At 41.8% G+C, this 13,422-nt stretch overlaps 1 protein-coding gene across 7 annotated transcripts in view; it reads left to right on the forward strand.

Annotated features, from left to right (window-relative positions):
* Positions 1-1,104: 1,104 nt before the first annotated feature.
* Positions 1,105-13,422, forward strand: part of ELF2 (E74 like ETS transcription factor 2) — a 28,429-nt gene continuing 16,111 nt past the window's right edge. For 2 of the 7 annotated variants that reach the window (XM_074541886.1, XM_074541889.1), the window contains exon 1: positions 6,840-6,998. Coding sequence is in view for 2 of the 7 variants with exons in the window: in XM_074541882.1 (XP_074397983.1) it covers positions 6,927-6,998; positions 7,958-8,123 (238 nt within the window). In the remaining 5 variants the exon portion in view is untranslated. Of the gene's footprint in view, positions 1,246-1,643; positions 1,801-6,802; positions 6,999-7,957; positions 8,124-13,422 lie in introns of those variants that run through there. The other 5 variants (XM_074541882.1, XM_005492166.3, XM_074541888.1 and 2 more) reach the window with 5 other exon arrangements.

Here is a 13,422-nt window from a genome sequence, read left to right on the forward strand (position 1 = left end):
GAAAGTAACGCTGTATTAATTCTCTTAAGTAGCGTAGTAAATATAGTTTTAGGTTATAAAAATTGTTAACATAGAAACTTTGTTATGTAAGATGCTTTTTTAAAAGAAAGGACTTGCAGCGAGATAGCAGCAACAGGACACGTGAACCTTTCAGAGAAAAAGAATTTATTGCTCTCTTATCAGGAGAAACGAACTTCTTCCCACCTCGAAGGCGCTGTAAGGATTAGAAGGAAGAAGTTGACGATGATCAGACAGAATCCTGTGTTTGAATGGAATTTATGCATCATGTATGAGATGTATGAATATGCAACAGGCTGTTGTTTTTAAGGGTTAATCCTCTGTTAACGGGGGTCCTTTTTCGGGCTCGTGCTGCTCAGAAAAAAGTACCCGGACATCCGTAACTCTTTGTTCTTATTGTCTCATATTGTCCTAATTCAATTTGTCCAAATTACTAGTACTCTAATTGTATTACTACTTTTTTAATAACGATTTTATTACTATTAAACTTTTAAAAACAAGTGATTGGCGTTTTCCACACAGCGCATCTCGTACTGCCAGGGAACTGGATGAGAAATTTGCCTGGTTCCACACCCAGCGCTCTGTGAGCCGGCGGGGTACAGCTGCGGGCCGGCATTTCAGCACTGCGCTGCCAGGACACTGCCCGCATGGGTTCTGCACGCCCGAGGCTCCGCAGCCGGCCCGGCACGGCGGCAGAACCGCTGCGGGGCAGCCCCGCGCCCGCGGCCCGGAGCGCAGTGAGGGCGCAGGCACCTGTTCGACACAGCGGCGGGGCAGCGGCACCCTGGGCCGCTTCTCCCCACGGGCTGCCCTCGGCTCGGGGTGCGGCGGCGAGGAGCAGGGGCCGCTGAGGGGCGGCTGAGGGGACGCTGAGGGGCGGCTGAGGGGACGCTGAGGTGCGGCTGAAGGGGCGCTGAGGGGACGCTGAGGGGCCGCCGCTCCACAGGATCACCCCACGAACGCTCCGGGGCTCGAGCGAGCCCCGCGCATGCGCGGAGCGGCCGCGCATGCCCGCAGCGCCCCCGCGCGCCCGGCGGCGGCGGCGGCGGCGGCGGGGCGGGGGGGGCCGGGCCGGGCCGGGCAGGTCGCGCGCTGCGCCCCCGCCCCTCCCGCGCGGGGCGGCCCCGGCCCGGCCCGGCCCCGGCCCGGCTCTGCCCGGGCGGCGCCGCCGCTTCCTGCTCCCGGCCCGGGCGGGCCACGGACGCGGCCTCCCGAAGCACGGCCACGGTAAGGGCGCGGTGTCGGCTCCTGCCGCCGCCGCGGCGGGCGGGCGGGCGGGCGCTGACAGGCGGCAGCTGCCCTGGCAAGGGGCCGCGGGGCCGCGGCGGCTCGGGGGAGGCCGCCGGGCTGTGTGGGATGGCCTGGAGGTGGCGGGCCCGGGGGCCGCTCCGGCGGCACCTCCCACCCGCCGCCCCCCCGCCGCAGCCGCACTTTCGCTTTCGCGCGGGGCGCGGCGGAGCAGCCGGGGCCGTCCCGCCGCCCCCGGGCCCGCTGCCCGCGGGTCCGCGCCGGCAGAGGGGGCGGCGGGCGGTGCCCGGAGCTGTCAGCGCACACAGCCCGGGCAGCGTGGCCGCCGGGCCGGGAGCGGGGCGGAGGCGGCGGGGCAGCGCCGAGGGGCAGCGCCTTGTTTACACGGGCGTCGGGAGAACATGGCAGCCCGGAGCGCCAGACACTCGCTGTCATGCGTGAGCGCTCCGCCGTGCCCGTCCCTGCCCGCGCCGCTGATAACAGCGCGGGTCCGGCGGGCTTTCATTGTAGCGCTGCCGTGAAACGCCGTGCTGGGTGAGCCCAGGTCGTGTTTGTCTGTTACCTTCTTGGATGCGCTCCCTCTTGTCTCTCCCCGCTTGAATAATTCAGTTTTTCATTCTGCCTGCTTCCCCCCCTTATGGCTGGTCGCTGTTGCCTCTCGTGTGACTTTTCTTTTGTCATTTAACTTCTTTAGCAGAGACAGCACAACCTTACTGCAAGTTTAAAAACTGGTTCTGGGTCTAGTCGTTATTGCTCTTCCTTCTGCACTCATTCCATCTCATATACAGTGCTTTCAGAAGGGTGCTGGGAAAAGGAAGGTTCTTTTGTGTGGTGCCATCAGTGACACATTCTTCATCTCTCAGGTTTCAGTAGTATCTGGTTCAGAAGGTGCCTGAAGTTTAGACTGTTACACACATCTTTATATTCAATAGTCTCATAAGCTATTCAGGAGCTTTACCATCATAAAGCTGTCTAACTTAAATCTTACAAGTTTTTGACCTCTAGAATATACTGCCAAAGCTAATTATGGATTTTTTGCACACTGCTTCTTTTTAGAGCGTGTGTTGGGGTTTGTTTTTTAAACCTACATCCTCACCATTTAATTTAATCGTCTCTGCTGCGTTATTATGTAAAGTGATGAATAATTCCTCCCTACTCTGGCTCGTGGGGGAGTGGAAATGATTGTTAAGGACCAACAATCAATTCTCTGGAAAGAGAGGTGCAAGTGAGACTTGTGTCAGAGGGAAGAGAAGGTTACCGGGTGTCTTTAAATAGAGAGCAGTGGGAAGAGAGCCTGCTAATAGGATGAGATGCAGAAGGTCCAGGAGCAGCCTGCTGAAGCCACAAAGCTTTCTGCAGAACGTTAATAGTTTCTAAGTGATTATAAGCTTACATGTTTTGGGGCTCATCAGCTGCAGCTTTTGAGGCTTCAGAGCAAACTTTGGATGTTCAGATTATATATGTATGGAAGGAGATCATCTGGTGTTTTGCTGGATTTGATGCATCATTCATTTGATCCAGCATAACAGTTTCTGTGCATTCAGGAATAAATTTACTGCTTTTTTTTTTTGGTATGAAAACTTATGAAGTGTGGTGTGGCTGGGACTACTTTGCACATCCCTTATTTTGATTTGTATTTCTAAATTTTAGTGCTCGGTCTGAATTGTGAGGTACTGTAGACTGTGTGGTTGGCATGCTCCCCTGACCTCGTGGATGCAAGGATTTACTTTGTATCCTAATTTGGATATAACCTGTGCAACAAACTTTAGCAAGAAGCTTAGGAGTTTTTGTTCTGCTCAGACAGCTTTTTCAGTAACTTAATTTTTCAGTTCTTAGACTCGTTGAGTTTCAGAAAAAGAAAGGCAATTTGCTGTTTCTTCTGCGCGTGCCAGTATGAATCAGGTAGCCAGAGCTGTAAATATGATCTGGGAAAGCATCTTTAAAAAGACTTTTCAGTCAACATGAAATGTGTTACAGAGTGTGCTGTGGTTTATCTGTGTCAGAGTGATAGTGGCATTTACTGCAGTATTTGAGGTTCTGCCTGTGAAACATAGAACACCTTAGTGCCCTTAGAAAGCCATATATTGTTCCTCTTAATGGGATTCTGCGGTGATCTTGGCCGATGTACTTCTGCTCGTGCAACTGACTTAATTTTCAAGCCAACTTTCTTAACTTTTTTGGTTTTGATTAAACGAAAAGAAGGCTGTTTTGAAAAAAAAGACCCAAACCAAAAAAACCCAAAAAAACCCAGTTGCATCTCTGGAGGTATCTGCATGAATCTCCTTGGGATTTAATTGCGACCTGGATCAAAGGGGGATGTTGTTCCACGTGCTCCCGTGGTGGTTCTGAGTGCTGGAGAAGCAGCTGCCTCTGCTGCTCAGACTTCTGTGTGTTGGTCTTGTTTTTGTGTATGGGCATCTTTTTCCAAGCATTGTGTTTTGAGGGGTTTTTCACTAGTTTCTTTTATAATTAAAATGAACGTGTGCTAAAGCTATTTGCAGACTTATATTTAGAGTTTTGTTTTGAAATTAGTCCTAAATAACTTCACTTGAATTGTGGCCTAGAAGAGATGACTTTCTCTACCATCCTTTCTACACAGTTTTTCAGTTGTTATCTTTTATTCTGTTGAGCTGCATGTTTGCTTCCCTGTTAATTTGATAGGTAATTATGCACAGGGGGAATCACCTTCAGGTTCTGTGTTTACTGGGATTTGTGTTCATCACAGTTGTGATTTTGTTTTTACTAGGATTTACAGCTGTGATTTGAAAGTTTTAAACTTTGTGCCAGAAACTCACGAGAATAGTTTGGATTTCTTGTGGGCACACCCTTGGATACGTAATGTAGGTCAGATTAATGTACTATTCAGTATGTGAATGAAGTGGTGTTTTGCAGCCTTTATTGCAAGTGCCCTGTGGCCTCTGAGGACCTGCTCTAATTGGTTGTCTTGACCAGTGAAAGTTATAAAAAATTTGAGTATTTGGTGTGTGTTTTGTAGCGTAAATAGTTAGAAACTTCTTGCTGTTGGGGCAAAGTATTCAAGATTCAGAATTTTTTGTTTGATTGGGGCTTTGTTTTTTATTATATGGTGATGGGCGCATGTAGATTTATTTTTGTTTTCCCGTGAGATATGTATAAAAATAACAGCAAGGATGTTTTTGTGGTCACAAGGGTTTTTCCAAATGTTTCAGAACTAGTTTTTGTCTGAATTTTCCATTGCCAGGAAGAACAGGAGTGGACATCAGAACTGTAATAACATGATTTAGTAATTTTTTTTGGAAATGTTAAATTTATTTTTTCCCCTCTGATGTTATTCTGTATTTTGCTTTATTGTGAGCATCTATCCAGAGAGGAATTAAATTTGTAGTGTGCAGTTTTTTGTTTTTATTTTTAATCTTTCTGCAGGTTGTTCTGTAATTCCAAACTAGTTGTACTTTGAACCAGCTTCTGTGCTTGCTAATTGTATCACTGGGGACAGCCTAGTCTCTAACAAACCTGAACCTTCTCTTACTTTAGGAGTGTGAGTCCAATTGTCTTTTGGCCTTTTTGGCTGCCTTAGTTTTGGGCATTGTGAATTTCTGAGCTGATTCCTGAAGTGACCAGACAGCATTTTCCTTTTACAGGAATGTAATGAGCTGGGACTTGCTAGAGAGAGGATGGGGAATAGATTCAGTGTCCTGCTGAAATTTGAGGGAGAAGCAAGAAGTCTTCCATTGAGACACGCTCCTTAGGGAGAGGGACAAGGGAGGTGCTGGCTCATAGAGGAAGGGCTGTGTCTGTGGGAATCTCACATAAATGTGGGTGCGTGTGTGTTTGAGTGTCTGCTCTAACCTGGAACTCCCAAACCAGGCTGAACTGAAACCCTTTCACCTTCTCACATGCTGATGAGTGGGCTTGTTGTTTTCTCTGCTCTGGCAGAGTTTTGGAAACATTGCTGGCTGAACACCAGTATGAAGTTCAGATCCTGTTGTATGAAGACTTGGAGTACCTTGATGGACTATTCCACATATTCAGTCTGAGGATACAGTTCTGTTAATGAATGCTGAGATTCAGCATCTCACACATTGTTCTGTGTACTTTCTTTCCCCTGTAAGGTCCTTACTGTGATTTCTGCCCCAGCTGGAAAATGAGACTTATCATTTATGTTTCCGCATTGCCTTAACTTCATTTCTATAGGAAATCAGTGTTCATATAGAGATAGATCAGCATAAAAGTGATTGAAACCTTTTGTAACCTAGGAGACAGAGTTCTAGAGAGAGCCTGATCTTGTAAACAGTATTGGGTGCTTTCAGTTGATGCAATTTGGCAGTTACTTGGCCACCTGTGTGGGATTATAGTACCTAAAATATAAATATACAGTAGATGTGGTCTAGTGTTTTATTTCTTTGCATCAATATTTATTATCAGTGATTGTTTGTTTGCATTAATATTGTGCATGAGAATTAGCTTTGTTATGTGCTTAAGCAGAGGTACCATATGAAGCACTGTATGTTCACTGAGCTGTGAGTCTGAGTTGCAGGAACAGTGCTGATGTTTGAAACAGGTTAGAAGGTTTGTGCTTCTAAATTAATATGCAATTTAATTTCTTTGGCCTTCTATTTTGGGTTATGGCTCATTGGCAATATTTCTATTCTGTGTATAAATGGAAAACTGTAGAAGAAGAAAAGATTTTGCAATAAAATTGATTTTTTTTCTTTGGAATGATTATTTTAGTGTATTCATAAGCAATTGTTTTTCTACTTAACGTATTTTTTGAATGTAAAGCCTTTTGGATAGGTAAGGAGTGGGCTTTTTGTTCTAAAAGGTCTGCAGGGTGACAGGTGTCTGTGGCTCCAAGGGATGCCTGATAAAGGCTTTTCAGCCCGAGTCTTGTTTGGGGAGCAGAGGAACTCTTAGTTTCTTCTTCATCAAAAAGTGGTGAAACAATGGAAAATAAAGTAGTAACTTTGAGGGGGGAGGTTTGTGCTGTTACAAATTATAGTTAGGTATGAGTTGTGCTTTGTCATGTAGAGTAGACTGCCTAAGTGAGCAAAAAAAGCCTTTTTTTTTTTTCCTAAATTGTGTATATTTTTTTCTTTCTTTTCAAATGTATCTTGTGCTTATTCCTTGCTTAGTTTATATCTGGCTGGGGAGATGATCAGCATTTGTAATTTTTGTTAGTGTAACCTTGCCTGTAGGAAGCCCAGTTACCCTGCATGAATCCACACAAGTGTTTCCCTGAATGAGCAAGATGAGTTTAGTTTAAACCAGCTCCCTGCTGTTGGAAAGCAGACTCACTGAGCTTGCCCATTGCAGTATGGATGAGCATTTCTTTCTTCAATACATATTAGATGGTCCTGTTTTCTTGCAGACCTCAGTGATTGGTGTAGCCTTCTAATGGATGGATTTTAGTAAAATGTTGGGCCAAATTCTGTCTTTTGTTACAAAGCACTGATCTCACTGTTTGCTGATGCCCTATTTTGATGTAGAGATGCAGCATGCAAGAGAAGACTTTTGAGTATAAATTATGCAAATAACTTAAAATTATTTTGTGTTTCAGCAACCTCTGCCTAGCTGTTTAAGAGCAGCGGACTGTGAATCCAAGCCTTTGATATCCTGAGGTTATCAGCATTAGTATCTTCAGGAGAGATAACAGTTCTCAAAGACTCTTCGGGAGATGCACCATGACATCAGTAGTGATTGACAATGGAGGCCCTGCCCTGGAGTTTGACAGCAATGAAATAAAAAATCAAGAGGTCAGAAAATAAATAGCACTTATTTACTATCAAACTTTGAAACCTTTTATCTTAATTTGAAAGAAAATTTTGCTGTGAACTTGCTGTGAAAACAGATGAAATGGATCTGAGGTTGTTATGTAAGGAGGAGGAGTGCAGCAATTTTTCAAATACCTTTTAGTAGAAGAGTTTGTTGTCACAGCAGTGGAAGCAGGAAGTCTTGAGGTCTGTAGTACAACTGTAGACTGGGTTTACAAACTTATATTCTATATATAAGCTTTCTTTAACATCTCAGATGTGAGATATAGAACAAGTTGAGCAGAACAATACATAGACCTCTTTTAAAGTTAGTCAGCACAGCATATTTTATTGTATTTTGCATTTTTATCAGCAAATAATAAATATATTCTACTCTTTGGTAGCTTTTAATAAAGATCATCTGGCACGGTTCTACCTCTGCAGCACTAACTGATTATATATGCTTTTACAGACATTTTCATCCTTAAATAAGTAGAGATGGCACATAGGCTTTGAAGTAGTCAGTTCTTGTGTAATAACTTAGGCACTTAACCCAAAACATGTTTGGAAGACACAGGTCAGGTGTAGGTACCTTGCAGTGCATGGTCAAAGCCTTTGTTATCTTTCATCAAGCAGAGGGAGGAGAAACACTTCCCACAGCTCAGTGTCTTCATCAGAAAGTGTGCTCTTTTCTGGTATCTTAAGCTGTCTGGTGCTTTAAATTTTCCTTAAACTAAGGAAAACTTTGAGATTTTGAACGTTCCCTCTAATGGCTGATAACTATCTGTTATTCCTTTAATCTCTTGCTTTGGAAGAAAATTTCCTGTAAAAATATTTGAAATTATTATAATTATTTCGTAAAGCATTTAAGAACATAAGAGGAAAACATTGACATAGAGTTCAATAGTGCAGTATTTAGAGCATTTTTTTTTCTTTTCTTTCCTTTTTTTTCCTTTCTATAGGAAAATGGGCCTGTCTCTGAATTCCCAGCAGTGGTTGTGGAGCCAGTTCCTAGTGCCAGACTAGAACAGGGTTACGCTGCTCAGGTCCTGGTTTATGATGATGAGACTTACCTGATGCAAGATGTAGCAGAGGAACAAGAAATTGAGACTGAAACTGTGGAAACAGGTAGACTGACTTAATTCTTTTCTTCCATGAGGCTTTTGTACTTTTAGAAATCCCCAAGGAATGTGTCTATCCACAGGATGGAGGTCTTGACGTGGGGTCACATCTCTTTCCTCTAAGCTTAGTTTTGCTTAGGCTTCACTGGTGCCAGGATCACCTTGGTGGGTGAAAATGTCACGTTGCATTCAGAATGCTGCATTGTAACACTGTGTCTCCTCCCTCAGGAGCAGGCAGATCTTCAGTTGTGTCTTTGCTATGTCCTTATGCAGGGAGTTTACTAGAGAGCTAAACTTGGAGTGTCTAACAATCAGCTGAGCCATGACGTTAGTTGGAATTCAGTTTTACGCTGTGTGTGAGGCACACAAGGGCAGGGCAGCTGGAAGTAGGTACTGTGTGGCTCTGTTTACCCCATCCTCCAGCTCTTGTCCCTTCCTGTCTGTCCCTTCCTGTCCTGCCTTTTTAATGCAGGAGTTTGTTATTGCTGGTTCGGTTGCAGGAGTGGGTGGCTAGGGGGAGTGGAGTTGGGCTGTCCCTTTATGGGTGAAAAGCCTAATACATTGAAATTAACACATCTGTCTATAAAATAACAAGTTAGGAATGGAGAAAGGAGTGGAGCGTTGCTGTGAAAGATTAACTGTTTAGATGAGAGGAATCTTTCTGTACACCATCTCTCCAAAGAACATACATGATCAGGAAGTTTGCATTTTCTGAGAGGCACCAAAGTGTCTGCAGGAACAAAAGCTGTGCTGCTGTAGCAGCCTAATAACCTCTGACTGTTGGGCTGTGATTCCTGCTCTCCTTCCCTCTTGCTCTCTTATGTTGCTTCTCATACTTCTCTGTGCTAATCTTGCAAGAAGAAAAATAGCAAGGAGACCCTCAACTGTTTTGTATTTTTGTTGAGGTAAATTTCTGCTGGATTAGCAGAGTGTTGGAGTAGGGAGCACATGGAACTGCAGCCAATGGACAAGTCCTCTTGGGCACTCCATATGTAACTGGTGAGACCCATTGACATTGGTAGCATCTGCTCCTCTCCTGCAGCTGCCTTATTTAGAGCTGGAGTTTAAATTCATGATGTCAGGAAAGCAAAATAAAGGTGAGAGACCGTCCCAGCTGCTTAACTTGGCATCTCATTAAGGCTATGTTCATTCCTATCAGATTAGGTAAGTTTCAGTGCAGATTTCTCAGTAAACAGTGCATGCAATTGCTCATACATCCCTCTCAAGTTGGATGTTATCCTGTAGCACTGCAGCAAAAATCACAGGCATCAACATCACAAGGTGAGCATGAGCTAGTGATGCAGGTTTTGGGACAATACTTACAATTCCAGTTTACTGAAACGTGTTTTGAAAGAAATATGCTAGTTAGAATTTCAACAAAGAAATGTAAAGAGAAGTTATGAAATAATGTATTTCTTAAATTTAATTTCTGACTATGGTAATAAGTTTTTTTTGAGGATAAGGTAAGTGAGAAGTGAGAGTATTCTTCCCAAACTGAGTTTTACAACTAAAGTTTGTATTGGGAAACCTTAAAGAGCTTATACTTCGAACATTTTTGTATTCAGAAGTTGTTTTTAAACATTAAATATGCTGCTTCTAGTAAGATTTTTGTAGAAAAGTGGTTAAATTAATGGCTAACAGAACAGCTCTTTTAGGATAAAGAGCTGCTGCAAATGAACTCTTTGTGTTTTTAAGCATAATTTTACGGCCATAATAAATGGAGGGAAATTACAGTTAAAAACTTGTAGCTCTTCTATAGAAATAGTTTTATGTAAGCTGTTGTTCAAAGAAAGGGACATGGGTGTTTCCAAGCCTTGATATTTGAAAGTATAGTGTTAAAATTTATAGGGCAGTTGATCTGATAATTTGGTGTCTGTGGCTGGAGGTGGTCAGAGATGTGTCTTGACTGCATGTAGTTTGTTGGTGTTTTCTGTGTTGCTTTTGTTTTTCACAGTTTGGCATTAATATGTTCTTAAAAATTTAGTATGATAAGATCATGATATATTTAAATCAGTTCAAATATTTATTTGTTTTAATAGTTTTGATCTAAGAATTAATAGGCAGTGAAAAGCCAGTAAACAGTGGAGGAGAAATTAAAGTTAATGAAGATTTTAAAAACTCTGAATGCACACCCGTTCCTACAGTCCATCTTTTAAGTATTATTTGTGTAGTGTATACCCTTATTAATCCAGTGTGGTTTTCATGGTGTAGTTACACCTGACAGTGAGTAGTGGTCCTTGCACAGAACTAATGTCCAGTGTTGGTGACAGGAGTGCTTGGGTTGGGCTGTTCTTAGGGAGGCATTCATTGGGCTGTTCTTGTGGGGCATGTGTTGTGAGCAACAGATACAGCCAGGAGTCTTTGTGAATTGTTTCTCATACAGAGAGGTAAGATGGGCAGAGAGAAAGTATGAAAGCCCTGAGGAACATTCATTTGGGTGATGCACCATTATTAATAAGCAGTGAATTGCAGGACAGTGAGTCTGAGTGTGCTGTTTTTAAATTTTAATTTTGTAGTAGTTACTGGGCTGTGGGTAAGTAGCAATTTACTGTAGGGGAGAGGTGGGAACAGGTGTCATGGTAATTGTTAATGAGAAAGCAGGCTAAGGCAATAAACAAGGTACAATGTTTAAAGAATATTTTAAGGTGCTAATTTTTTGAAGTGTGTGCCTTTATTATGCTAATGATCCCAATTTAGAAACGTACAACAGATTTTTCTTCTAAGATGTACAGAAATCAATTCTTGCTAAAGTAGTCTCAATACATCTACTTCCTAAATGACAGAATTAATTGCTACAAAAATTTTCATATTATTTGATAAATGTATCATTGCACCAAGAATGAGTAGACTTAATACCTTTTGTGGTTCTAGATTCTACAGACAGCATTGTAAATACTGAGACCCATCTTAAAGAATCCTTGGCATTACTTGAAAAGGATCCCTTTTCACATAATACATCCCCCTTTGTCAGTATCTTTCCTGTTGGCCATGGACCTGATTTTTTTCTCTTTCTTGTGACAGTTCATTGGCAATTCCAATGGCTACTGATTTACGTGGTTTAGAGAATTACAACACACATTCAAATAGCCTCGGGCTACCTTGCAGTTAATCTAAAGCTGCATAATTTATTACAATATAGCATTATTCTAGCCTCCAGAGATAGGGATTAGTACCCTGTGTGAAAAATGTTGTAGGGAAACTGCTGTGGGAAGATTTACGTAGGGCACTAAAGAGATGATCTATGCTGATCACTGAATGGTTCTGCTTGTGGTTTGCTGTTCTGTGAATGGTTTTGAGACTGTGTCCACTATAAGGACAGTTGTGCTGAGCCAAGGGCAGAATCAGGGTCTGCAATTTGTTTTTAATTAAAAAAATTCTCACATTTATGAAACCACAATTCAAATAAAATATACGACATGATCATTATAAGTACTCATGAATTTTTAGTTAATTCTAGTGGAGTATGTGAGTTTTTGCCCCCCATCAGACTCCTTCCCACTAATCTATCTTGATTCTTGAATCAAGGAGCATTATTTATAATTAATCCTTTAACTGTAAAAGTAATCCATTAACTACTAAAGTAAAACCCAAATGTCTTTCAGCAAATAAGAAAGACTTAATGGTTCATTGTTTTTATTCTAGAAAAATATGCCTATTTGCTTGGAATAGAAAAAGGAGTTTTCTAGGAAAAACAAAAGATGGAAATCTGGGTCATTTCATGTGACCTTGTGACATTCTTTGTGGAAGTAGTGAGTGCCTTTTGTAATGATTGGAAGGGGAAATAAAATTGTTAGTTTGACAGTATTTAAATGTTTTCTTTTTTTGTTTGATATTCTTGGGAGTGGTACCTTTAAATCATTGAGAACTGAGTTACAGCCTTAAAATTTTCTTTACTGCAACAGCGAACATGTTTATATCATAAAAGATACATCCTTCTTAACAAGTTTTTAGTCATACTCAAATTCTGTTGGCTTTCATTTCCTGCAGTTTTTTTCCCCTGAAAGTAGTTAGCCCTTCAGTTTTAGGATTTATTCAACAAAACATTTGTAGTTTGCATAATACCAGAAGCTGCTTTCTTTTAAGAAGCAGTGTGTTTGAAGTTAACAATTGCTACAATTCTGTTTATTTTGTCTGCGTTTCTTGATCAAAAAAATAGTGAAAACTATTGACAGTAATAATTTTTAAAGGTGATCTGCATATTAAAAAGGAGATTGTAGTTGACAGCAAGCTGTAGGATGAGAATAAAGCCATGTTTGTTAAGGACATTTAGTCCTTAAAAACATTCAGTGGACTTGTAGAATAGATGTTTGTTGTTATCAGAAATGCCTTAAGGACTTCGAAATTATGCATCTGGGACAGAGAAATTGCTCAAGTGTGGCATAGTTTATATGCCAGTCTATTACCAGTCTCAAATACTGTTAATTTTGTAAAATCACATAGAGTGCTATGCAAATACCTGACCTATCATTGTCTGATAGACTGCCCTGGAAAGAATTTCCTTACAAAGCAGGGAAGTGTAAATATTGATTGTTTGTGGGTTGGTAGTTTGGTTTTCTTAATTTTTTCAAGACCACTGAATTTTCTTACTCTGCATGCACAAGTAATAATGCTGAAATGTAGACACTTGCTATTTTGAGTAAGTGTGTTTCAGTTTGTCAGAAGTAGTGCCAAATCCTGAGGATACATTGTTTTTTCTGTTTGGAATCATTAATTGCTCTCACTATTCAGTAACATCAGGACCCTCAGTTTACTCAAAGGCACAGATTGTGACACACTTTGGTATTGTTAGACTTCAGATGGTGTAGTTAAGAAAATGAGCTTGGCATGGTCATGGACCACTTTCCTCAATATTTCCCTCCATCTTCCAGGGACATTTTGTGGTTATTTTGCTATTTGAGCATTTTCCACTGTCAAATCCGCAGTGGATGGTAACGATTATGTTGATGTGCTGATAAAACAGATGGCTGCATCATCTTGTATGTTTTCTGGCATTTAACTGTTAAAATGCTTCTTTCTATGGTTACCTTTGCAATGCAGCAATAGCTATGAGCAGTGATGGCCTGCTGTTGAAGACAGCAGCTACTTCTATAATTATTAGATCAGAATTTGAATAGAATTGTGTGCAGCTGTTCAAGTCCATTTCATGTGCACTGGCAAACATTGTGCTCAATCTGTGCTTGCAGTAGTAAATAAATGCTGCTTAAGAAACTGGTGTTAAATCAAGAATTTCATGTTCAATACTTTCTGGGCTTTTTTTAATTTTGGACCTATGAGGTTTGTCAGAAGTTACACAGTGCCCATTACTT

The sequence above is a fragment of the Zonotrichia albicollis genome, chromosome 5 (assembly GCF_047830755.1).
Source record: "Zonotrichia albicollis isolate bZonAlb1 chromosome 5, bZonAlb1.hap1, whole genome shotgun sequence".
In the NCBI taxonomy this organism is placed as follows: Eukaryota; Metazoa; Chordata; class Aves; order Passeriformes; family Passerellidae; genus Zonotrichia; species Zonotrichia albicollis.